The sequence below is a fragment of the Mobula birostris genome, chromosome 9, assembly GCF_030028105.1.
Source record: "Mobula birostris isolate sMobBir1 chromosome 9, sMobBir1.hap1, whole genome shotgun sequence".
NCBI classification, from domain to species: Eukaryota; Metazoa; Chordata; class Chondrichthyes; order Myliobatiformes; family Myliobatidae; genus Mobula; species Mobula birostris.
Window position 1 is genome coordinate 67,278,723 of NC_092378.1, and position 27,475 is coordinate 67,306,197.

At 42.2% G+C, this 27,475-nt stretch overlaps 1 protein-coding gene across 6 annotated transcripts in view; it reads left to right on the forward strand.

Moving 5' to 3' along the window:
• Window positions 1-27,475, forward strand: part of zdhhc17 (zinc finger DHHC-type palmitoyltransferase 17) — a 135,722-nt gene that overhangs the window by 53,927 nt on the left and 54,320 nt on the right. For all 6 annotated transcript variants that reach the window (XM_072268215.1, XM_072268216.1, XM_072268218.1 and 3 more), the window contains exons 2-4: window positions 4,196-4,299; window positions 15,630-15,752; window positions 23,110-23,187. In XM_072268215.1, coding sequence (XP_072124316.1) covers window positions 4,196-4,299; window positions 15,630-15,752; window positions 23,110-23,187 — 305 coding nt within the window. The remainder of the gene's footprint in view (window positions 1-4,195; window positions 4,300-15,629; window positions 15,753-23,109; window positions 23,188-27,475) is intronic.

Sequence of the window (27,475 nt, forward strand, 5' to 3'; positions counted from 1 at the left end):
CCACATTCACTACTTCTGCTGGTAGCTTCTTCCACGCCCTCGCCACCCTCTGAGTGAAGAAATTTCCCCTCAGGTTTCCCTCAAATATTTCACCTTTCACCCTTAACCTATGATCTCTAGATCTAGTCTCACCCATCCTCAGTGGAAAAAGCCTGCTTACATTTATCCTATCTATAACCGTCATAGTTTTGTACATCTCTTTCAAATCTGCCTTCATTCTCCCATGTTCCAGAGGATAAAGTCCTTACCTATTCAACCTTTCCCTATAATTTAGATCTTCAAGTCCCGGTAAAATCCTTGTAATTTAACTCAAAAAAATCTTCCTAAGGTATCCATTATTCTAAATAAAGTAATCTTAGCTGTGCCAATCTACCTTTCTTTATAACTATAATACTCCACCCTTGGCAACATACTCACAAATGTGCACCACCCCAAGTGTAATCACATCCCTTCTGTTTGAAGGTGACCAAAGTACCTGAAGTGACAAATCAGATGAAAGAACCTAGTTCACAAAACTAGTAATTCTGGCAGAAATCTTGAAGTTAGAAAATCCAAAGCAGAGAGAGGATGGCACTGAGCAACATAGTTGGAAATTAATTTTGCATTACAATGCTCGTTAAAAATTCAGCTTCTGTGTTACAAGCCTTGATTATTCAAAGTGATTCACAGTTAGAAACTATTTTGACTCAGTGGTCAGAATTTTTATTGAAGCAATGATTCTATTGAAGCAATTAGCACACTGAAAGGCCGTATCAGTCTTCTGATTTATTTTCCAGCAGGATCATTACACAGAAGCCAAGGTAGTATAACTCTGAACCTTAATTGTTCTTAATTGAACCTAATTATTTGAAGTATCAGTGCACAAACTTATAGGTGACCATGGAATTGTCTTTTTTGGGTCAATTAATTTGACAAATTTTCATTGTTTTTCTAGACAATGAGTGTATTGGGGGGTGGGGGGTAAGAAGCAAAATAAAGTCAAGCTAGTGGTGCCTGCAAGAATTTGTGTTAGTGCTATAACTCTTCTCCTTAGTTCTAAGTGACATTGATGATGCAAAACACAGTCACAGGTACAGGTTTGCCATTGACACTAAGCAGCATTGATAACAGTGGATATGGACATTACAGTAAGAGTGCTATCACTTGAGTTGCGTATGATGTTCTCCTCGGGATGTCTATTGGTAGGTGCCCGGGTGGCTGTGGAGCCTAATCGGGGATCCACATACTCTGGTGCAGCATGGGGTAAGAGTAAGTGGTGGCTGTGGTTAGTTGTTGGGTCTTTTGGTTGTTCATTCTCTCCTTTTGCAGCTGCTGCTTGTTCTTTGTGACACTGGAGGTTGCTGTCATGTAGCACACCTCCTTTTGAAAGGATTTTCTCCAGGTCGATATAATCCCCATTTGCAGATGTAATGATGAATTTCTTCAAGCTGATTTGATGTCCTCTTTGATAAGGATATATTAAATTACAAAGATATTAATGGAATAAAATAATGCACAGAACTGGAAGTATGGCGACACTTGCACGCTGCCCTGCACACATCCTCAGACAGTGTTGGTATTTGATGGAAATGATGCCTTTCACTCTGTTTGGCTATTTCAATGTACGTGTGATAAATAAAGCTAATTTTTTTCTTTGAAAAAGACAAGCAGCTCACTTGATGGGTAATCCATGCACCACCCTGAAAAGAATTTTGTTTGATTCTGAAAAGAATTTTGTGCTTCAGTATTCACTACGGAAAAGGATCTTGGTGATTGTAGACTTATAGCAGACTGAAAAGCTTGAGCATGTAGATATTAAGAAAGAGGATGTGCTGGAGCTTTTAGAAAGCATCAAGTTGGATAAGTCACTGGGACCCAACGAGATGTACCCCAGGCTATGGTAGGAGGCGAAGGAGGAGATTGCTGAGCCTCTGGCGATGATCTATGCATCATCAATGGGGACGAGAGAGGTTCCAGAGGATTGGAGAGTTGCAGATGTTGTTCCCTTATTCAAAAAAGGGAGTAGAGATAGCCCAGGGAGATTATGGACCAGTGAGTCTTACTTCAGTGGTTGGTAAGTTGATGGAAAAGATCCTGAGAGGCAGGATTTAGGAACATTTGGAGAGGCATATGATTAGGAATAGTCAGCATGGCTTTGTCAAAGGCAGGTCGTGCCTTATGGGCCTGATTGAATTTTTTTGAAGATGTGACTAAACACATTGATGACGGTAGAGCAGTAGATGTAGTGTATATGGATTTCAGCAAGGCATTTGACAAGGTACCCCATGCAAGGCTTATTGAGAAAGTAAGGAGGCATGGGATCCAAGGGGACATGCTTTGTGGATCCAGAACTGGCTTGCCCACAGAAGGCAAAAAGTGGTTGTAGACGGGTCATAAGGTTGGAGGTGTTGTGCATAGTGTGGAGGGCTGTCAGAGGTTACAGTGGGACATTAATAGGATGCAAAACTGGGCTGAGAAGTGACAGATGGAGTTCAACCCAGATAAGTGTGAGATGGTTCATTTTGGTAGGTCAAATATGATGACAGAAAGGTAGTATTAATGGTAAGACTCTTGGCAGTGCGGATGATCAGAGGGATCTTGGGATTCGAGTACATAAGACACTCAAAGCTGCTACACAGGTTGACTCTGTGGTTCGGAAAGCATATGGTGTATTGGCCTTTATCAATCATGGGTTTGAGTTTAGGAGCCGAGAGGTAATGTTACAGCTATATAGGGCTCTGGTCAGACCCCACTTGGAGAACTGTGCTCAGTTCTGGTCGCCTCACTACAGGAAGGATGTGGGAACCATAGAAAGGGTGCAACGAGATTTACAAGAATGTTGCCTGGATTAAGAGGAGCATGCCTTATGAGAATCAGTGGAGCAAACTGGGCCTTTTCTCCTTGAAACAGTGGAGGTAACCTGATAGAGGTGTATAAGATGATGATAGGCATTGATTGTGTGGATAGTCAGAGGTTTTTTCCCAGGGCTGAAATGGTTAGCACGAGAGGGCACAGTTTTAAGGTGCTTGTAATTAGGTACAGAGGAGATGACAGGGGTAAGTTTTTTACACAGAGAGTGGTGAGTGCGCAGAATGGGCTGCCAGCGACGGTGGTGGAGGCAGATACAATAGGGTCTTTTAAGAGAGTCATAGTCATACTTTATTGATCCCGGGGGAAATTGGTTTTCGTTACAGTTGCACCATAAATAATAAGTAGTAATAATACCATAAATAGTTAAATAGTAATATGTAAATTATGCCAGGAAATAAGTCTAGGACCAGCCTATTGGCTCAGGGTGTCTGACCCTCCAAGGGAGGAGCTGGAAAGTTTGATGGCCACAGGCAGGAATGATTTCCTATGACGCTCTGTGTTGCATCTCGGTGGAATGAGTCTCTGGCTGAATGTACTCCTGTGCCCAACCAGTACATTATGTAGTGGATAGAAGACATTGTCCAAGATGGCATGCAACTTGGACAGTATCCCCTTTTCAGCCACCACCGTCAGAGAGTCCAGTTCCATCCCCACAACATCACTGGCCTTATGAATGAGTTTGTTGATTCTGTTGGTGTCTGCTACCCTCAGCCTGCTGCCCCAGCACACAACAGCAAACATGATAGCACTGGCCACCACAGACTCAGAACATCCTCAGCATCGTCCGGCAGATGTTAAAGGACCTCAGTCTCCTCAGGAAATAGAGACGGCTGTGACCCTTCTTGTAGGCAGCCTTAGTGTTCTTTGACCAGTCCAGTTTATTGTTAATTCGTATCCCCAGGTATTTGTAATCCTCCCCATATCCACACTGACCCCCTGGATGGAAACAGGGGTCACCGGTACCTTAGCTCTCCTCAAGTCTACCACCAGCTCCTTAGTCTTTTTCACATTAAGCTGCAGATAATTCTGCTCACACCATGTGACAAAGTTTCCTACCGTAACCCTATACTCAGCCTCATCTCCCTTGCTGATGCATCCAACTATGGCAGAGTCATCAGAAAACTTCTGAAGATGACAAGACTCTGTGCAGTAGTTGAAGGTCAGGTATAGGGAGCTCAGAAAAATGGAAGGCTATGGGTAACCCTAGGTTATTTCTCAGGTAAGGACATGTTCAGCACAGCTTTGTGGGCCGAAGGGCCTGTATTGTGCTATAGGTTTTCTATGTTTCTATGTTACCCAGCACTATTATTTTGTGACCCTTCTTTTCTTTTATTATGTGAAATAGGATGTCAAAATTCAAAGTCACTACAGTCATAGCTACAGTGACTCGCTGGCAAGGAAGAGTCACATTGATGACTACAGCACTTGGGACATCGTCAAAGCCACGCAGTAAGTGCAAGATCTTTTTAGACACCCCTTGAACTCTGTTGTATTTGATTCACCCATAGTTACTAAATGCAAGAGGTTTTGCAGATGCTAGAAATCTTGAGCAAAACACACAAAATGGTGGAGTCAGGCAGTATATTTGTGGATGAGCAGTTAATGTTTTGGCTGGACATCCTTAATCAGGGTTGGAAAGGATGGGGGCAGAAGCCAGAATAAGAAGGTAGGAAAAGGGGAAGTACAAGCTGGTAGGTGATAGGTGAGACCAGGTGAGGAGGAAAGCTGGTGGGTGGGGATGATATAAGAAGCTGGAAGGTGATAGGTGGTAAAGGGCTGAAGAGGGAATCTGATAAGAGAGGACATTAGGCCATGGAAGAAAAGAAAGGAGGAGGGACACCAGGAGAGGTGATAGGTAGACGAGGAGAAGTGAAAAGGTGAGAGGGAAGGCGGGGAGGGGGGAGAAATCACTATAGAAGTTCAAAAACTTTAGTGACTAAAGATTGTATTCTAACTAAAAACAGATGAAAGATGTTACAGATCAAATATTTAATTTAAATCTAACTGACTTCCACCTTTCATCTGCAAAGAGAGATAATCACAGCTTGTATCAAGAGCATCAAATTGTGTTATCGAGTGGCTTTAACAAAGATGTTTTGCAAGTTTAATCAGACAGAAATAAATGCTGAGGCACAATAGAGTTACTGGGAAAATCCTGTTTGAAGAGGTCACTTTTGGGGAAGTTCTTAATGGAGTGGGGGAAATGCAGAATGAGATGGAGGTCAGTTCGGCTGCTTAGGTGTGGGGTCAATGATGGAGAGCAATGAAACATGTAAGGCAAGACAGTGTTCCTGTGGTAGTGGGGTGAGGCCCTTTGGTGATTTGTCTGAGGGCAGGAATTTCAAATTAGAGACGATGAGCACATGGAAATAATATGTGTGCGTGCGAGACAGAATGGTTGAGTGAAGTTTAGTATGTGATGGATCTCTTTTTTAAGAATTTGAGAAATTTGTGAATCCTGTAGCATTAAGGCTGTTTTAGAGGAGACTAGAAGAAAGAAGTCTGAAGGTAAGGAAAATGTGGAGGAGTTTCACTGACTTAATTTAGCCGACGCAGGAACATAAGATTCGTGTAACCAAAACAACATGAAAGTTTGAATGTTCCTTTAAGGGAAAGTAGGACTGTTCCTTGTATGAATACTGACACACCCATGCAAATTTACTGTTTGCCAGGAAGCAATAATTTAACTCACACCAGTATAAACTTAAATGGAAATTGTATTGACAAAATATTTTAAACTGTAACACACAATAATACTATATAATAAAGTAATGAAAATGGCCCAGCATATATCTTAATATAAATATTAGTCAATAACATGCATGTAATCGTTGGAGCTCATTGTTGCATAATCATGTTACTGAAATGGTTTTGCACTGAAAAACCTGTCCCAGAGGGGAAAAATATTCACGCAACTTCCAAGGAAAAGTTGACAATCTTTCTCCAAGGTTGTGTGCTAACTAGCTAACTAAAAGTTACCTGCACGTTCTCCGTGAGAGCATTATCTGCATAAGGATTTTCCAACAGCAGTATCTATCCTTCCAAATGGGTTCTGTTAGCGTTTCACCATGTTCGTCTGCTATGTTCATTGTTCATTGCCATTTTCCATCTTTCTCCTTCTTCGATCCTGCGTGCTGTCTCCAGAAAATGGCTAGCTCCTCTTTTTCCCGTGCTCTCTCTAGAATCTTCACAAGTCAAAACCTATTCATTAATTCAACAAAATAACAGGAATTCTGCAGATGCTGGAAATTCAAGCAACACACATAAAAGTTGCTGGTTCAACAAGCAATTAATTCAACAAGCCTAACATCAATCAACTGAATTTTTATTTTAAATGGTAAAAATGAAATATTTGATTATGTAATGTAATTAAAGAAGCACTTATTGCATTTTGAGAAAATCTACGGAAAATAAAATACCCGACATCATAACTGTATTGATAAAATAAAGTATGGTCTTAAACCAGGATGTTACATTTAAGAGAAGTTTAGTTAAGTACTTAGATGGGAGGGGTGTGGAATACTATGGTCCAGGTGCATGTCAATGGAACTTGGAAGAATAACAGTTCAGCATGGACTAGATAGGCCAAAGAGCCTATTTCTGTGCTGTAGTGCTCTCCAACATCTGACAAAAGGCATTTGTGTTATAATTTAAACATTCGAAGGTAAAATCTCCAAGTGTATTGTTTCATATTCTAGCTTTGTTTGCCAAATTGAAGGAGTTACGTGAGTTGTAAAATTTGGTATGAATCATGTAAATGTTGCCCTGCAAATGCCCGTCTTATGCTTTTGTTCTGAAACTCTGTATGATAAGCATTTATAACCAGTGGGCAACATGTGAAACATCGATGGTCCATTTCCCTCCATGGATGCTACCTGATCTGCTGAGTTCCTCATTCCATTGTGTGATGCTCCAAATTCCAGCATCTACAGTCTTTTGTATTGCCACTTATAACTAGTGCTTTGTGTAGTTATTGCCCACAAACCAGCTGGGTATTTTTAAGATACCACTGGAGCTCAAGCACTTTGCCAATCAGAATGGAAAGCTGCTTTATTTGCCATTTTATTTCAGTTTTTAGTTTTAAATTGCACCTCTCCATGTTATAATGTTCAAGTGTGTTCTTATTTTTAATTTACGTTTGTTTCTGCAATGCACAAACTCTTTGCCAGCAAGCTATAGCCAGAATCCAGGAGAACCATGGAAATGTGACTGACAAAGGAGTTTTTTGTAAACACAAGAGATTCTATAGATGCTGAGGAGTGTTTTCCTTGATCATGAAGTTAAATAGACTGAAAGATGTTTGGTATTATTGTAATATACACTTTGTAATATACATTGTTAGATATCGCCTATACCTAATGAAGTGGCCATCCAGTGCATGCTTGTGGTCTTCTGCTGCTGTACCCTATCCACTTCAAGGATCAAAGTGCTTTCTGCTCAGAAATGGTCTTCTGCACACCACTGATGTGACAAGTGGTTATTTGGGTTACTGTTACCTTCCCGTCAGCTTGAATCAGTCTGGCCATTCTCTTCTGACCTCTCTCATTAATAAGGTGTTTTTGCCCACAGAACTGCTGCTCACTGGATGTCTTTTGTCTTTCACACCATTCTCTTTAAACTCTAGAGACTGCGTGTGTGAAAATCCCAGGAGGTCAGCAGTTTCTGAAACACTCAAATCACCCTGTTTGGCATCAACAATCATTCCACAGTCAAAATCACTTAGATCACATTTCTTCCCCATTCTGATGTTTGGCCTGAACAACAACTGAACCTCTTGTCCTTGTCTGCATGCTTTTGTGCATTGAGTTGCTGCCACGTGATTGGCTGCTTAGATTTTTACATTAATGAGCAAGTGGGCCTAAATAAAGTGGCCAAAGAGTGTAATTAGATGTACCACTGCAACAAATTTGTTCTTAAAAAATTCTAGTTGATTGAAGTCAGGTTAAAACCCAGAAAGCTGAAGGATGATTGGAAAATTGCGTCTGATCCCTGAATAAGAGCAAAAATATTCAAGGCAATCAACAACAATTTATATCAGAATCAGATTTATTATCACTGATATATATATCATGTAACTTGTTTTGTGGCAGTCATACGGTACAAAATATATTTTTTAAATTACCACAGATATAAGTTACACTAAAAATTACAAAAAAAGTAGTGCAAAAGTAGTGAGGTAGTGTTCTTGGGTTCATTGTCTGTTTTTAAAATCTGATGGCAGAGGGAAAGAAGCTGTTCCTAAAACATTGAGTGTGTGTCTTCAGACTCCTCTACCATCTCCTTGACGTTAGTAATTGAGAAGTGGGCATATGCTGGATGGTGAGGATGCTTAGTAATGGATGCCACCTTCTTAAGGCATCTCTTTTTGAAAATGTCCTCGATGCTGGGGAGGCTAGAATGCTTGTGATAGAGCTGGCTGAGTTCACAACTTTCTGCAGCCTTTTCTGATCCTCTGCTTTGTTGCTTCCATATCAGACAGTGAAGCAACCAGTTAGGATGCTCTCACATCTGTAAAAATTTGCTGGAGTCTTTGGTGACATACCAAATCTTAACAACTTCTAATGAAGTATAGCCACTGTTGTGTCTTTGTAATTGCATCAATATGTTGAGTCCAGGATAGATCTTCTGAGATGTTGACACCCAGAACTTGAAACTGCTCACTTTTTCCATTGCTGATCCCTCGATTAAGACTGGTGTATGTTCTCCCAATTTTCCCTTCTTAAAGATCACCATCAATTCCTTGGTCTTACTGATGTTGAGATGTCATCCCCTTTATCTATTGAGATGTTGCCACAACCAGTGATCTCACCTTAAGAACTCCTTATGTTGTTATTTCATGCTCTTGTTATTTATTGCTATTTATTTATTTTGTATTTGCACAGTTGTCTTCATTGCTCTTGCTCTTTCATTGATCCTGTTTACAGTCATTATTCAATAGATTTGTAGAGTATACCCGCAGGAAAAAGAATCTCAGGGTTGTATGTGGTGACATGTATGTACTCTGATAATAAATTTTTCTTTGAATTTTGAACTTTTGAATTTTTAATGGTCTAACTGCAACTTGAACTAGATTTTGATCTTGCTCTTGGCTGCTTATCTCACAAAGTGGTTTGCTCATCCAGTAAAGGAAGCACTAAATGTTCACTCCTACCTTTTACTGCAAAGTCATGTAAAAATGCCTTTTATAGATCTGGCATTTACAATGGCCTATGCTCAGTTCTGCCAGCATGTGAAGAAGTATGTCTCCTTTTAGGGAAGGGATTTTGTTCCATTTGACTGGTCTCAGTTGGAAAAAAGACTTCAGCTTTTTATCAGTGGAAGTTGCTGTATCACCATCTCCGAGACTGATCATGCAAGGTTTCTTAGGCTTCTCAACTTTAATGCAGTTTCTGCAGTCTGGTTACTTGTAAAACTGAACAACAGCTGATTTTCTTTGGCTTTAATACCTCAGACATGAGAAATTATAAACTCAGATTTGCAAGTTGGTTGCAGTTGTTTACTTAATCAAGTGGAGAATTATTAGATAGGACATTACAGCACAGAACAGGTTCTTTGGCCCACGATGTCATTCAACCTTTTATCCTACTTTTTGATCAATCTGATCCTTCCCTCCCACATGTCACCCGTGTGCCATATAGAATGTTAGTGATTCAACGAAGTTCTGACTTGACCTTTGTTAAATAGCTTTAAAAAACACACAGCGGGTCAAGCAGCATCTGTGAAGGAGGAGGAATAGTGACATTTCCAGTCGATCTATTTTTGATTAGTTAATTTTGATTGTACATTTGTAGCAGCTATTTTGTTTCTATTGCATCCTGTGAACTCTGTCTTTGCAAAAACGAATGTATATTTTGCTAACGACCATGGACACCTTCACAGCGATTGCGCAACCACCAACTGCGACGCCAGCCTTGAACTCCAGGCCGGGTCTTTATGTGCTGCTGTTGTGACTCCCATCTCCCCTTCCCCCACCAATACTCTGCAACCCCGTCTCCTTCAGATCCCATTGTCAGCTCCTGGGTACTCAGAGGCTCCATCTTCCTCTCACCCCAACCCTCCCCTCTCCACTGACACCCCCAGCCTCCCCCCTCCCCCCTCTGATCCCAGCTCTCAAGATTCCAGCCTTGAACTCCAGGCCGGATCTTTATGTGCTGCTGTTGTGACTCCCGTCTCCCCTTCCCCCACCACCACTCTGCAGCCCCGTCTTCCTCAGATCCCACCATCAACTCCTGGGCCCTCGGAGGCTCCATCTTCCTCTCACCCCAACCCTCCCCTCTCCATTGACACCCCCAGCCTCCCCCCTCCCCCCTCTGATCCCAGCTCTCATCCGTGCCGGGTCTTTACCATCCCCTCCGACCTTCAACTGTCGGAGGCAGAACGCTCTGTTCTCAGTAAGGGCCTCACGTTTGTCCCCCTTCGCCCACACCTCAGCGAATTCCGTGTTCGCCACGATGCGGAACTTTTCTTCCGCCGTCTCCGTCTCCGAGCCTACTTCTTCGGCAAGGACTCTTCCACCCCCACCGATGACCCCTTCTCCCGTCTTCAACCCTCCTCTTCTTCATGGACACCCCACTCTGGTTTTCTGCCTGCTCTGGATCTCCTTATCGCTAATTGCCGACGGGACATCAACCGTCTCGACTTCACCGCACCTTGTCCCCATTCCAACCTCACTTCTTCCGAACGCTCTGCTCTCCACTCCCTCCGCACTAATCCTAACCTTATTATTAAACCCGCCGATAAGGGGGATGCTGTTGTAGTCTGGTGTACTGACCTCTACCTTGCCGAGGCACAGCGACAGCTCGCGGATACCTCCTCTTATTTACCCCTCGATCGTGACCCCACTAAGGAGCACCAGGCCATTGTCTCCCACACCATCACTGACTGTATCCACTCAGGGGATCTCCCATCCACTGCTACCAACCTTATAGTTCCCACACCCCGCACTTCCCGTTTCTACCTCCTACCCAAGATCCACAAACCTGCCTGTCCTGGCCGACCTATTGTCTCAGTTTGTTCCTGCCCCACCGAACTCACTTCTGCATACCTCGACACTGTTTTATCACCCCTTGTTCAATCCCTTCCAACCTATGTTCGTGACACTTCTCACGCTCTTAAACTTTTCGATGATTTTAAGTTCCCTGGCCCTCACCGCTTTATTTTCACCATGGATGTCCAGTCCTTATATACTTCCATCCCCCATCAGGAAGGTCTCAAAGCTCTACGCTTCTTTTTGGATTCCAGACCTAATCAGTTCCCCTCTACCACCACTCTGCTCCGTCTAGCGGAATTAGTCCTTACTCTTAATAATTTCTCCTTTGGCTCCTCCCACTTCCTCCAAACTAAAGGTGTAGCTATGGGCACCCGTATGGGTCCTAGCTATGCCTGCCTTTTTGTTGGGTTTGTGGAACAATCTATGCTCCGTGCCTATTCTGGTATCTGTCCCCCACTTTTCCTTTGCTACATCGACGACTGCATTGGCGCTGCTTCCTGCACGCATGCAGAATTTGTTGACTTTATTAACTTTGCCTCCAACTTTCACCCTGCCCTCAAGTTTACCTGGTCCATTTCCGACACTTCCCTCCCCTTTCTAGATCTTTCTGTCTCTGTCTCTGGAGACAGCTTATCCACTGATGTCTACTATAAGCCTACTGACTCTCACAGCTATCTGACTATTCCTCTTCTCACCCTGTCTCTTGCAAAAACGCCATCCCCTTCTCGCAATTCCTCTGTCTCCGCCGCATCTGCTCTCAGGATGAGGCTTTCCATTCTAGGACGAGGGAGATGTCTTCATTTTTTAAAGAAAGGGGCTTCCCTTCCTCCACTATCAACTCTGCTCTTAAACGCATCTCCCCCATTTCACGTACATCTGCTCTCACTCCATCCTCCCAGCACCCCACTAGGAATAGGGTTCCCCTGGTCCTCACCTACCACCCCACCAGCCTCCGGGTCCAACATATTATTCTCCGTAACTTCCGCCACCTCCAACAGGATCCCACCACTAAGCATATCTTTCCCTCCCCCCCTCTCTCTGCATTCCGCAGGGATCGCTCCCTACACAACTCTCTTGTCCATTCGTCCCCCCCCATCCCTCCCCACTGATCTCCCTCCTGGCACTTATCCGTGTAAGCGGAACAAGTGCTACACATGCCCTTACACTTCCTCCCTTACCACCATTCAGGGCCCCAAATAGTCCTTCCAGGTGAGGCAACACTTCACCTGTGAGTCGACTAGGGTGATATACTGCGTCCGGTGCTCCTGATGTGGCCTTTTATATATTGGCGAGACCCGACGCAGACTGGGAGACCGCTTTGCTGAACATCTACACTCTGTCCGCCAGAGAAAGCAGGATCTCCCAGTGGCCACACATTTTAATTCCACATCCCATTCCCATTCTGACATGTCTATCCACAGCCTCCTCTACTGTAAAGATGAAGCCCCCCTCAGGTTGGAGGAACAACACCTTATATTCCGTCTGGGTAGCCTCCAACCTGATGGCATGAACATCGACTTCTCTAACTTCCGCTAGGCCCCACCTCCCCCTCGTACCCCATCTGTTACTTATTTTTATGCACACATTCTTTCTCTCACTCTCCTTTTTCTCCCTCTGTCCCTCTGAATATACCTCTTGCCCATCCTCTGGGTCCCCCCCCCCCTGTCTTTCTTCCCAGACCTCCTGTCCCATGATCCCCTTTTGCCAATCACCTGTCCAGCTCTTGGCTCCATCCCTCCCCCTCCTGTCTTCTCCTATCATTTTGGATCTCCCCCTCCCCCTCCAACTTTCAAATCCCTTACTCACTCTTCCTTCAGTTAGTCCTGACGAAGGGTCTTGGCCTGAAACGTCGACTGCACCTCTTCCTAGAGATGCTGTCTGGCCTGCTGCGTTCACCAGCAACTTTGATGTGTGTTGCTTGAATTTCCAGCATCTGCAGAATTCCTGTTGTTTATATTTTGCTAAGTCAGTTTGTCTTGGTCTTTTCAAAGGATCCATCATCCTCTGCTCAAGAAGCTGCTGAGTCAGAATCCCAGTAGTTCATGTAGAAATGAAAGTTATATGCTTTCTCAGTTTTTGTTCTTCAGTGGAAGCAAGATCCCTTGCACCTAATTCTGCTCCTATGCCTTATGTCCTAATACGTTCTTGATTAGTCACGGTATCAAAAATTATGGGGAGAAAGCCCGAGAATGGGGTTGAGAGGGATAATAAATCAGCCATGATAAGATGGAGGAGACTTGATGGGCCGAATGGCCTAATTCTGCTTCTATGTCTGTGGTCCATTATTCTCTTTTACATCATATCATTATCACTACCCTATATGTACTGTATGAAACTGTTTGCTTCCAGTGGAGAAAAGAATAATTAAGCTTAGGAACTTGCTGCGAAAGTAATTCCTGTTGGGTGCAGCTGAACGCACTATGCACTGTTTCGGTCCATTGGACTCCACCTCTGGAATAGTCATAAGTGCCTACCAGGAATGATTTCCTAGGCAAATGTTTCCATGTAGGAAGGAGTGCAGAAGAAAGACCAATGACTACTAATCCAGAGAGTAGTTCAAATGTGGTCCTTAATATCAAAGGTAGTCATAGAATCAAGTAGTGCGATTACTCGTGTCGAGTATGATGATCTCCTACGAGGTGGGTGGGTTTTCAGATGGCTGTGGGGGCAAACCAGATCCACTATAATCCAGGATGTTCGGGTGGATTCCCTGAATGGGGAATGCTTGTATGTAACTTTGTTTAACATGGGGAGGCTAATGGAGAGGCAACCAACGCACAGTCCTTGAAGATTCAGGGTCAGGGTCTAGTGGCATGAATGCAGGATGACTAGGACCCTTCACTACTGCATTTTTCCTCTGCCTTCACTGCTATTGTGATGTGTCGTCATCTTATGCCAGCCCCACAGTTGAGGTCTTGGTTGGATCGCTCTTTATCTTGACCTTACCGCCATGGGTGACCCTACCAGGAGCTAAGCTTCAGATGGCATCACTCTCGGAATCTCAGAAACTCGCAGTTTTCTCCACCACAAGAGGGTGGCAATCCTCGGAGAAGATTCACACGACGTAGTCCTAGACCGTGGAAACAGACCCTTCGGCCCAACTGGTCCATGCCAATGAGGATGCTCATCGAAGCTAATCCTATTTTCCTGTGCTTGGCTCATATCCCTTTAAACCTTTCCTTTCCTTTTGACTGTCCAAATGTCTTTTTTTCATGTAACTAGTAGCAAATTCCATATGTATATCACACCTTCTGTATAAAATAAAGTCACCCTTAAGTTCCTATTAGATCTTTACCCTCTCAACTTAAACCTATGCCCTTGGGTTCACAATACCCCGAACCTTGGGAAAAGACTGTGTGCATTCACCCTGTCTATGCCCCTCGTGATTTTTTACATCTCTATAAGATCATAGCCTCCCATGCTGCCTGACTAGTCACTGAAGCTAATAATGTCCAGAACATTTAAGTGAAGTTGGTTAATTGCCTGTTGGAGAAATGTGTGAAGGATCATTTTACATTGAGAACTGAAGAAGGTGAGAGTTGCAGGGATAAAAACATAATTCCTGACATGGAGTACTTCATCTAGGAGGAGTGGTGTGTTTCTTTGCTATTCCTATGCTGTTTTCTATATGGCCATGTGTACATGTAATGAGATTAATAATGTTCTTTTATGAAAAAAAATCTGTTTCTCATTCTATGTGGAATGATTCTTGAGAGCAGTGTTATGGGTTGCATAACCTTATAATACTTAGCAAAAGTGCTTGTGAGCTTAAGCTGTGAGTGTTGGTGGAATGAGTAGGAGTAGGCTTGGAATATTAGAGCAAAGGCAAGCCCTGACCCCCTGTATGCAGTTTATAGCATCTGGCAATGGATAACAAATTGGAGGCAGGAATCCCTGATCAAGGATCACCTTTATTGACCGTATAGATTTACCAGTACTAGAAAATGCTCTAGTGTATGGTGCGACATGAAACAAAATACAACATTCAACAATTATAAAGAAAAAAGATTTTTAAAAAAGGTTATTGGTGAATACAGAATAAATTGTGCATAATACATAGATACCAGCAATGTAATTAGCATTGTAACAAATGGTTTAAAATGTTTACAGTGCAGTACAGAGGTAATAGGTAGAGGAGAATTGGGGGGGGGGGGGGGGGCGCTAACTAAAATGGTTCAGATTTACTGCCCAGGGAAAGAAACTTTTAGACGGCATGAAGCTTTTGTTTTAATAGCCCTATAGTGCTTTCCAGACGGAAGCTTTTGCAAAAGGCAGTTTGCTGGGTAGGTAGTGTCTGCAGTTATTTTTCCTGCCCACTTCTTTGTCCTGGACACATACAAGTCCTGCAGTGATGGTAGACTGCAGCCAATGACCTTTTCTGCTGACCTGACAGCTCGCTGTAGAGTTCTTATATTGTGTAAGGATCCTGCACCAAACCAGACAGTGATGTGTAGATGCTCTCAATAATGACAATATCCCACTTTTAACCATCCTTTAGCCTTTTTCTGCTCTGAACACTAACCCAAGTATTAAGATGCCAATTATAACCTACACCTCACCCACCAAGAGGATCACCTCAATATTTTTGAGTGATCAAGCTCAAAAACTTCATGGTCTAACTGACTCAGATTTTAAACTGTACAGTTGAAAATATGTAATCTTCACAGTAATTTGTGCAAAGGTGCAGAGAAGTAAGATGGAAATTAATTATGCTTCAGGATTTACAGAAAGCTTATGAAAAACACAATGAGTAGACTTGCAGAGCAATGTTATTTTCCTTCCTTCCTAGGTATGGAATATTTGACCGCTGTCGAGAGCTTGTGGAGGCAGGTTATGACGTACGGCAACCTGATAAAGAAAATGTGACGCTTCTTCACTGGGCTGCTATCAATAATAGAATTGATCTGAGCAGGTACGTCTTTAAGGTCATAGATTTTACACAAAATTGCCATGACAAAATTGTTAAAAATGCATTAAATAGTTGTTAAACAACAATGTGTCCATTAGCAAATCTAGGCTTGATCATGGTTTGGTTTACATGGAACCTATAGACCCACTTTCAAAGACTCTACAACTGAGAATTACTTATTCACTTTTTTTTAATTGCTTGCACAATTTGTCTTCTTTTGAACATTCATTGTTTGTCAACCTTTGTTTTTCATAAATTCTGTTGCATTTCTATATTTTCCTTTAAATCGCTGCAAGAAAACAAACCTCAAGGTCATTGGTGATGACATTTGCATACTTTGATAGTAAATTTACTTTGAACTTTGAATGTCTCATCTGAGATCATGGTTCACTGTGACTGAATCTGGTGTGTATAAGTGAAACCTGCTCTCCATCCATTTCTGCTGCATTATAAATTGCAATCTCAGATTCACAGATTATATAATATCTCTAATATAATACGTAATATTGGCCAGATGGGACGCATGGTTGAAACCAGCATCAAGGAGCATAGGAAATGTATCTATATGAGTTAATTGGAGCAATTGGTGGCAGCAGAACATTGCATATGCAGTGACCACAGGATTGATTTCGGTACAAAACTACTGTGCCGTGCCAATGGTTTTTGGGACTGCCTGGTGAAGCAAGCCATTGAAATAAGAATAGAGAATAAGAATTTCAACAAAGATGAAGGTCTCACTGTAAGTGAGAACTGGAATATGATTTTAAACAAGGCAGGACAGCAGAAACCCGATTGATTGAAGACGAGCCAATCAGGAGGGAAGGACATCGAAAGTCGAGTATATATACCACTGGACTAGGCAAGCCTAAGCATCGTCCCTGATGAATATGGTGGAGTTGGTCTTTGAAACATTAGTTAAAATCGTCATATACTCCGAGAAAGCACTAGATCCTTTCTTTAAGCACGAAGTCCTTTTTTATATAATACCTGGAAAAAAAAACTGAATCAAAAATTATCCAAAAACATGACATAAAATATGGACAAATCATGCCAGAAGTTAAAATCATAATTATGCAAAATGGAAACAAGCCATTGACCTAACACGTCCAAAGCGTCTTCCTCAGCTAGTCCCATTTGCCTGCTTTTGGTTTACAGCCCTCTAAACCTTTCCCATCTGTGGAAATGTCCAAAAATCTTTTAAATGTTGTAATTGTATCTACCTCTACCACTTCCTCTGGCAGCTCATTCCATATCAGAGCCCCATTCATTCATTTTTTTTGACTTTTATATCAGGCTGGGATACATTTCGTTGGGCCTGGGGATTTATCTACATTTAAAGATAGCTAAAATATCTTGGTGTTCTAGAAATGTTACTGGTTAGGGTTAGTGAGTTGTGAGCATGCTATGTTGGTGCAGGAATCCTTGCACATTCTCAGACTGTATCGTTGTTGGCTCGACAATGAATTTCACTGCATGTTTTGATGTACGTTTGACAAATAAAGGTAAATATCAGGGAAAATTAATCATCATGGTTAAAATCCTAATTTTAGGAACTCCTTCCTTAACAACTCTGTGGGTACCCACACCTCAGGGACTGCAACGGTTCAAGAAGGCAGCTCATCACCATCTTCCAACTCAAGGACAATTAAAGAGATTGAGACAAACTGAAATTTAACAAAATTCAAATAAGCAAAAGCTGTACTTCAAATGTGGCGTAACTAATGTTTTATACTTAACACCTTCTATAATTAATGCTTTGACTAATGAAAGCAAGCGCAGCATTTGCTGCCTTTGCCACCCTATCCATTTACAGTGCCACTTTCGGGAGCTGTGCACTTGCACCCCAAGATTCATTTGTACATTCTTGCTCCCAAGGACATTTTACTGAACACCTCTGACTTCAATTTGACTTCTTAAACTGCATCACCTCACACTTGCTGGATTAAACTCCATCTGTCACAGTCTGCTCATACTTCCAACTGGTCTTTCTCCAAAAGATCATAAAGACACGAGGCACAGAAGCAGAATTAGGCTGTGTGGCCCATTGATCTTGCTCCACCATTTGATCGGGGCTGATTTATTAGTCCCTCTCAACCCTATTCTCCAATCAACTTCTACTTTAAGTACATCCAGTGATTTGGCCTCCACACCCATCTGTGGCAATGATTTCCTTATATTCACCACCTCTGGCTAAATAAATTCCTGCTCATCTCTGTTTGAAAGGGACATCCTTATATTCTGAGGCTGTGCCTTTTAGTCCTGGACTCCACTACTACTGAAACATCTTTTCCACATCCACTTTATAAAATGTTTCTCATACGTTAATCCTTTCATTCCCTGGATCATTCTCATAAACCTACTCTGGATCCTCTCCAATGTCTGCACATTCCTTCTTGGAAAAGGGACCCGAAACAGCTCAAAATAGTCCAACTGTGGCCTGACCAATATCTGATAAAGTTCAGTATTACATCCTTGTTTTAATATTTTAATTCTCTCGAAATGAGTGCGAACCACTGGCTTAGCCTACAAGATGGCCTTTAGGGAATCCTGCACAAGAATTCCCAGGTCCCTTGGCAGCTGTGACTTCTGAATTTGTTCCTCATTTTGAAAATAGTCTATGCATTTATTCTTTCTTCTGAAGTGCATGACCATGCTCTTTTTTTTTTGCACTGTATACCCTTGCCCATTCTCCTAATCTGTCCAAGTCCTTCTGCAGACCCCCCACTTCCTCAACACTATCTGCCCCTCCACCAATCTTTGTATTGAATGCAAATTTGGCCATGAAGTCATCAAACATCGCAAAGCAGCAGGACCTTTTGGAGTACCTGGTGAGGCTCTGAAAACCTGTGCCAACCAACTGACAGGGGTATTCAAAGACATTTTCAGTCTCTCATTGCTACGGTTGGAAGTTCCCACCTGCTTCAAAAGGGCAACAATCATACCAGTGCCCATTGGTACCTCCTTAAGCTGCCTTAACGACTATCATCTGGTAGCACTTACATCTATGGTGATGAAATACATTGTGAGGTTGGCCATGGCTAGAACCTACACCTGTCTGAGGAAGGACCTGGATCCACTGCAATTTGCCTATCGCCACAATTGGTCTACAGTAAACGTGATTTCAATGGCTCTCCACACGGCCTCTGATCACCTGGACAATGCAAATACCTATGTCAGGATGCTGTTAATTGACTATAGCTCAGCTTTTAACACCAGATTCCTACAGTCCTGATCAAAATGCTACAGAACTTAGGCCTCTGTACATCCCTCTGCAACTAGATCCCTGACTTCCTAACTGGAAGACCACAACCTATGCAGATTGGACATAACATCTCCACCTCACTGCCAATCAACATTAGGCACCACAGGAATATGTGCTTAGCCCACTGCTCTACTCTCTCTACACCCATGACTGTGTTACTTGGGATAGCTCAAGTGCCATCTAGAAATTTGCTGATGATACAGCCATTGTTGGCAGAGTCTCAGATGGCAATGAGAGGGCATTCAGGAGTGGTGTTGCAGCACCAGCCTTGCATTCAACGGCAGTGAGACCAAAGAGCTGATTGTGGACTTCAGAAAGGGTAAGACGAGGGAACACGAGCCAATCCTCATAGAGGGCTCAGAAATGGAGAGAGTGAGCAATTTCAAGTTCCTGGGTGTCAATATTTCTGAGGACCTAACCATATTGATGCAGCTACAGAGAAGCCAAGACAGCAGATCTATTTCTTTTGTAGAATTTGAGGAGATTTGGTTTGTCAACTAAAACACTTGAAAGCATCTACAAATGTACCGTGAAGAGCATTCTGACTGGCTGCATCGGGGTGGGGGGGGGGCTACTGCACAAGACAGAAGTAATTTGCAAGATGGAAGAAGAAACTTGTAAAATTAGTGAGCTCCATTGTGGGTACTAATCTCCGTAGTATCCAAGACATCTTCAAGGAGCGGTGCCTTGAGGAAGGCGGCGCCCAACATTAAGGATCCCCACCATCCAGGACATGTCCTCTTCACACTGTTACTGTCGGGGAGGAGGTGCAGAAGCCTGAAGGCACACACTCAGCAATTCAGGAGCAACTCCCCCCCCCCCCCCGACATCCGATTTCTAAATGGACTTTGAACCCATGATTAACACTGAGCCAATCTTATGTCCCTGCTAGTATCTTTCTTGTAATACTATGAGCTCTTATTTTGCTTAGCAGCCTCATGTGTGGCACCTTGTTAAAGGCCTTCTTAAAATCTAAGTAAACAACAATCACTGCCTTTCTTTTGTCTATCCTGCCTGTTTCTCCCTCAAAGTACTCCAAAGGAAACCATGTTGACTTTGGCTTATTTTATCACGTGCCTCCTAGTACCCTGATACCCCATCCTTAATACAAATGTGAACTAATCCAACACTTTCAAGGGCTCCAGAACTCGTCCCTTTACTGCTCATATTCTCAGCATTATTTACTTTTTGTTTGCGCAATTTATCATCTTTTGCATATTGGTTGTTTGTCAATCTTTGTCTTTGTACAGTATATATAGTCTTTCATAAATTTTATTCTATTTCTTAACTTTCCTATAAATGCAAGAAAATGAATCTCAGCATAGTATATAGTAACATATACATACCCTGATAATAAATTTACTTTGACTTTGATACTTACTTACCTATGCCCATCACCCCTCCTAGGGCATAAGCTGCTGACAGAGTTAAGTCGGAGTCCTTAATTTTGCCAGGGATTTGTGTTTTGGGGAAATAGATTGCTCATATCTTCGTTTGAATACTCAATGAATAGTTATTCAGATTCTTTAAATCCTGAGTTCATCCTTTCATTTATGGCTGTCTGCATCTTTCTTGATTTTCCCCCATTGTCTGACTGCACATTGAATTGTAGGAATCATTTCTTGCTACTGTCTATTGTGTTTTTGTTCACCAGAACTTCTACTAATCACCTTTTATTTCTCCTTCCTCACTACTGTGCTTTGAGCTCTTATTTTTCTTTCCTCAGTTTGTGTTAATCCATTTAGGATCAAAGCTTTTCAGAGTATATTTCCTGGTGTTAGATAGCTAAACATGTCTTTCTAAAGTGTTCGGCTCACTCTGAAATTAAGTGCAGTTGAATAGGCAATTGGAATTAGCTGTTCTGTCATGTTTCTTTGAGATTAATCCATTTAGAGTGAAACTCTTTAAGTGGACTAATTGAAGGTTTGTGTCTGAGGAGAGTTTGATGGTTCTGGACCTGTACTCAGTAGAATTCAGAAGAATTAGAAGCTGTCTCATTGAAAGGCCTAGGTAAAGTGGACATGGAGAGAATGTTTCCTATAGCGGGGGAGTCTAGGACAAGAGGGCACAGCCTCAGAATGCAAAGACATCCCTTTAGAACAGCGATGAGGGGGAATTTCTTTAGCCACAGGGAAATAAATCTATGCAATTCATTGCCACAGACAAATGTAGAGACGAAGTCATGAGGTCTATTCAGATCTTAGGCTGATACCTTCTTAATTAGTAAGGATGTCAATATTTATGGGAAGAAGGCAGGAGAATAGGGTTGAAAGGAAATATAACTCTGCCATGATCAAATGGGGAAGCAGACTGGATGAGCCAACTGGCCTAATTCTGTTCCTCTGTCTTATGGTTGGACTTCTGAATCCCAAATCATGTCAGTAGTGCCAGGCTCACTATTTCTCTACCTTGTCTGGGTTATTTGCATAAGCAAAGTTAGGAATGCTTCATCTCATACAGTCTTTGACGCACCAAACCACAGGGCACCATGAACTACAGCAGTGAGGTTACTCTTAGGGAGAGGTTGTCTTTAGATCTTCCAGTTTATTTTATAGTAAGGTTGTTAATTTTAAAATGCTTTTCTTCCCTGCCTTTAATTTTTCAGTGTGTAATGTTTTCCATCTAGTAATAGACTGATTTTATGTCTATCCAGAATATTTATTTTCATCAGAATTTTATCACAGTCTTTTTGTACTGTACTTTTTTTTTTAACAGATATTTTGTATCCAGGATTGGGCATATTATTAGCACAGTGGTTAAAATGACTATCCCTTTTTCTTTGGGACCTGGAAATTGATCGTCCAAACTCCTTGGACTGCAGTCTTGTTTGTTCATTGGCCTATTGTGAACCTGCACTGTAACTGAGCCTGTTCACTATCACCCAGTGTTTGATCGTCATCCCAGAAGTGAACATGCCAGCCAGTTTACATATATTTCAGTCACAGAGTAACCTCATGGAAACATGCCCTTTGGTCCATTTTGTCCATGCTGACGACAGTCCCTATCAAGCAATTCCCGATTGTTCAGTGTTTGGCCCATATCACTCAGAAACCCTCCTATCCATGTACTTATCCAAATATCTTGGAAATGTTGTTATTGTAGTACCTATCTTATCCACTTTCTCTGGCAGCTATTCCATACGTCCACCACCTTCTATGTGGTCTCTTCGGGTCCCTTTTGAATATTTCATATTAAGACCATAAGACAGGAGCAGAATTAGGCCATCTGGCCCATCAGTCATGGCTGATCCTTTTTTCCCTTCTTCTTAGCCCTACTCCCCGGCCTTCTCCCCGTAACTTTTGATGCCCTGTCCAATCAAGAACCTATCAAGCTCTGCCTTAAATACACCCGATGACCTGGCCTTCACAGCTGCCTGTGGTAATAAATTCCACATTTTTCACCTTAACCTTCTGCCCTGTAGTATTTAGTTCCCCAACAAGTGGTAAAAATCTATAGATGCTCATAGTTTCTGTGTCCCACATAATTTTATATACGCCCAACAAATAAATTATTAACGTGTCCATGGTGCACTTGGACTTCTTATTTCCTGTAGTATAATGCTTCATTACTCATAATCTTTAAAAGAGTATGTTGTGAAATATTCTAATATTTCTCTTTGAGAGCAATTTTTAAAAAAAATATTTATAGATACAGCACGGTAGCAGGGTCTGCCAGCCCAATTGTGCCCAATTAACCTGTGCATTTTTAGAATTGAGAGGAAACCAGAGCACCCGATGGAAAACCATGCATTCATGGGGAGAACATACTGACAGTGGCGGAATTGAACCCAGGTCACTGGCTCTAACCTCTATTAATCTTTGAAGATTACAGTGACTGTTCTGCTTCTAAGATCCATGTGAAAGTTTTTTTCTTGGTCTTGTTTGTCAGGATAATATGTGGTTAAAGATGTACACACATTAAATCCTGAATGGCATCAAGGACAAAATGCATCAACTGATTCCATAGCAACTTAACCTATTTTTAATGCCTTGCAGCTTGAAACGTCCTGTGAATTAGTTGAGTCAAAGATGTTTGGATGAGTGTTTCTCCAGTGGAGCCCAGTCCTGCTGATGCAATCATTATTTACATCTTTTTCAGATATTACATTTCTAAAGGTGCAATTGTGGATCAGCTGGGAGGAGACCTGAATTCCACCCCTCTCCACTGGGCAACAAGGTAAGGGTTCATGTGCTCTCATACTTCCTCAGAGAACTAATCCTGGGCTTTTGGTAGTGATAAGCCATATTATGGAACCCATGCACCAAAACCGTGGAAACAGCCTGGATTGATTTGAGATGTATATTTTAATTTTATTTTGAGGTACAGCACAGTAACAGACTCTCAGGCCCAATGAAGTCTGCACAACTTAGTTCACCCATGACCAACTAACCTACTAACTCGTACATCTTTAAAATGTGGGAGGAAACCAGAGCACCCAGAGGAAACCCACGTGGTCATGGGAAGAATACACAAACTCCTTACAGAACGGTGGAATTGAACCCCGGTGGCTGGCGCTGTAATACATGTATCCAAAGTTAAAAACCGAATCCGGCCATAAACAATCTATACCTGACCCGTCTGTTTGTTTTGATCCTGGCTAGAAACTGATATATTGTGTGCAAGTTTTCAAATGCGTATTTTTTTTATGATGGTAAATATTTCACCAAATTATTTATCAGTTTGAAACATTTGAAGACTTGCATACAATATATTACACTGAAATAAGGCCATTTTATTAAGCCAGCCTAATCCACTAAATTATCCTCCCATGCTGTTTCATCTAAAACTATCAGAGTAGCCTTCTACTTCTTTCTTTCATGTTCTATTTGCTTGGACTTTGAGTTTCACTTTCTAATCATTCTGGTTAGATTGGGATAATTCCTTTCTATTATTGGATTTAATCCATTCTTTAAGGAATTGTACCCCCATAGAGGAATTCTTTGTGATCCGGAAAGGCTCTTGGCAACTTAACAAGTGAGGCCTTTTTTAGCAGTTGATTTATAAGCGTTTGCCTGATATAGGAAGTTATAAAATGGATCTCAGTTTACTAACCCTTGATACAAATCTGTATGCGGCCTTGATAAGGTGTTGTCTGGTTGTAATAGCTCAAAGTAAAATTTATTATCACGGTACATACCCGTCACCACATTCAACTCTGAGATTCTTTTTCCTGTGGACATACACAGCAAATCTATAGAATAGTAACTGTAAACTGGATCAATGAAGAGCAACAGCGTAGAAGACAACAAACTGTGCAAATGCAAATATAAATAAATAGCAATAGATAATGAGAGCATGAAATAACTAGCTAAAGAGTCCTTAAAGTGAGTTCATTGGTTGTGGGAACATCGTAATAGATGAGTGTAGTTATCCTCAAGAGCCTGATGGTTGAGGGGTAATTACTGTTCTTGAACCTGGTGGTACAAGTCCCAAGGCACTCGTACCTTCTACCTGATGGCAGCAGCAAGAAAACAGCATGACCTGAGTGGTGAGGATCTCTGTTGATGGATGCTGCTTTTTTATATGACAGTGTTTCATGTAGATGTGCTCAATGATTGGGAGGCATTTACCTATAGTGTACTGGGCTGAATTCACTGCCTTTTGTACGATTTTCCACTCAAATGTTTCCATACCAGGCTGTGATACAGCCAGTCAGTACACTTTCCACTAACACGTATAGAGAAGTTTGTCACGGTTTTTCATGTCATGCTGAAGTTTTCGCAGACTCCTAAGGAAGTACAGGCACTGTTATGCTTTCTTCGCAATTATATTTTTATGATGGGTCCAGGACAGATCCTCTGAGGTACCAACACCCAGGAATTTAAAATTACTGACCCTCTCCACCTCTGATCCTCTGATGAGTACTGGCTCATGGACTTCTGGTTTCCCTGTCCTGAAGTCTATAATCATTTCCTTGATCTTGCTGACATTGTGTGAGAGATTTTTGTTATAACACCACTTAGCCAACTTTCAATTTCTCTCCTGTATGCAGATTCATCATCACCTTTGATATGGCCCACAGCAATGGTGTCATCAGCAAACTTGAATATGGTGTTGGAGCTGTGCTTAGCCACACAGTCATAGGTGTAAAGCGAGTAGAACAGGGGGCTAAGTGCACATCCCTGTGCTGCACCTGTGCTGATGGAGATTGTGGAAGAGTTGTTTTTGCCGATTAAAACTGACTGAGTCTGCAAGTAAGGAAATCCAGGATCCAATTGCATAAGGGGGTATTGAGGCCCAGGTCTCAGAGTTCACTAGTTTTGAGGGGATGATGTATTAAATACTGAGCTGTAATCAATGGAGAGCATCCTGATGTATGCATCTTTTCTGTACAGATGTTCCAGGGTTATGTGAAGAGCTAATGAGATGGCATTTGCTGAGGACCTGTTGCTCTGGTAGGCAAATTAGAGGGGAACCAAATTGCGACTCTGACAAGAGCTGATATGTTTCAACACCAACCTCTCATTACACTTCATACAACACTGAATCATGTCATCTGCAGAAATTCTTTGATGACTCAGCAGTAGTTATATCTATAAAAGAAGGCGGGGAGGATGAATACAGGGCCCTCGTGGAGGACTTTGTCAAAAGGTACAAGCTGAATCATATGCAACTCAGCATTAGTAGAACAAGGCGATAGTGATGGACTCATGGAGGACTAAGCCTGCACTACTCCCTGTTACTATTGATGGTGAAGACATAGATGTGGTGAGGACCTGCAAGTACCTGGAGTACACCTGGATGACAGACTTGAGTGAAGCACCAACACAGGCTGTGTACAAGAAAGGTCAGAGTCACCTCTACATCCTGAGGAGACTGAGCTCCTTTAGGTAATATAGGCCTCTCCTTCACCTGTTCTGCCAGTCTGTTGTTGTCAGTACAATCTGCTATGTGGTGGTGTTATAGGGCAATGGCATCAATACAGGTGATGCCAACAGGCTCAGTAAATTGATTAAGAAGGCTGGCTCTGTTAAGGAGTCAAACTGGACACACTGGAGGCTGTGGTAGAACAAAGGACCCTAGGAAAAATCTTGGAAATTCTGAACAATGTTTCTCACCCTCCGCATGCTACCTTGGTTGAACAGTGGAGCACTTTTAGTAATAGACTAAGACAACTGTGCTGCTCCAAAGAGTGCTATATGAGGTCATTCTTACCCTTGGCATTAGGCTCTATAATGAGTCAACCTATAGCCAAGGACGTGATGAACCCTTCTTGTGAAACTGTTTGTGGTAACTTATTTTTTATTCTTTCTACTTCTCTTCTAATACTTATATCTGCGCACTTGTAATCTTACTGTGATACTTTAACTTCCCTTAGGATCAGTAAAGTATCTATCCATCTATCACTTTGAATGTAAGTGTCACTGGTCAATGCTCTTGGGCAGCTCTATGATTGAAGCAGGTGGGTACCACACACTGCTGAAGCGACAGGTTGAAGATATCCTTGAACACACCAGCCAATTGGTGAGCACAGGTTTTAGTATTCGGCCAGGTACTCTGCCCGGACCAATGCTTTCCTTAAATTCACCCCTCCTGAAGGCGGCCCACACGTCATCTTCAGATACTGAGACCAAAGCATCATCGGGAGACATTGGGTTCCTCTTTGTTCCGGTGGTCTAAGTGAGCATTGATTTCATCTGGAAGTGAAGGTGTGCTGTCCCCCATGTTGCTAGATTTAACTTTGTAGGAAGTTATGGTATTCAAACCCTGCCACAGCTCTCAGGTATCCCTAGTTGATTCCAGTCTAGTCCGGAATCTTCACCTCGCACATGAGATGGAGTTCTGGAGAACATACCTACACCTCTTGTAGTATTCTTGGTCTCCAGACTTGAATCCCTCTTATCTGGCCCTCAGCAAATTCCAGATTTCATGGTTCATCCAGAGTTTTTGATTGGGGTAGATCCTGAATGATTTTGTGGGGACATACACATCTACAATTTTTTAAAAATAAAATCTGTTACGTCCTGGTGTAGTCATTCAGGAGCTCAGATGAGTACTTGAACACTGCCCAGTCCACTGACTCAAGGCAATCCTGTAACCATTCCTCTGCCTCCCATGACCACTTCTTAGTTGCTTTTTAGGCTCTGTCTGTATGCAGGTGGCAGGAGTGCAGCCAAGTGGTTTGATTTGCCAAAATGCGGTCTAGGAAAGGAACAATAGGCATTCCTTATCACAGTGTAGCAATTTTGTGTTGGAACCTCTGGTGCAACAGGTTACATGCTGGTGATAATACGACCAGCCTGGTTGAGGTCACCGACTATAATTTGAAATGTGTCGGGATGGGCTGTTTCTTGCCTGCAGACAACATCATGCAGTGTTGCGAGTGCTTACTTATAGTTGGCCACTGGTGATATATAAAATGCCATCAGGATCACAGATGAGAACTCCGGAACAAATAGAATCATCTATATTTGATCGTTAGGTGTTTGAACTCAGAGGAACAAGAGGTTGACGTAATCCCCAT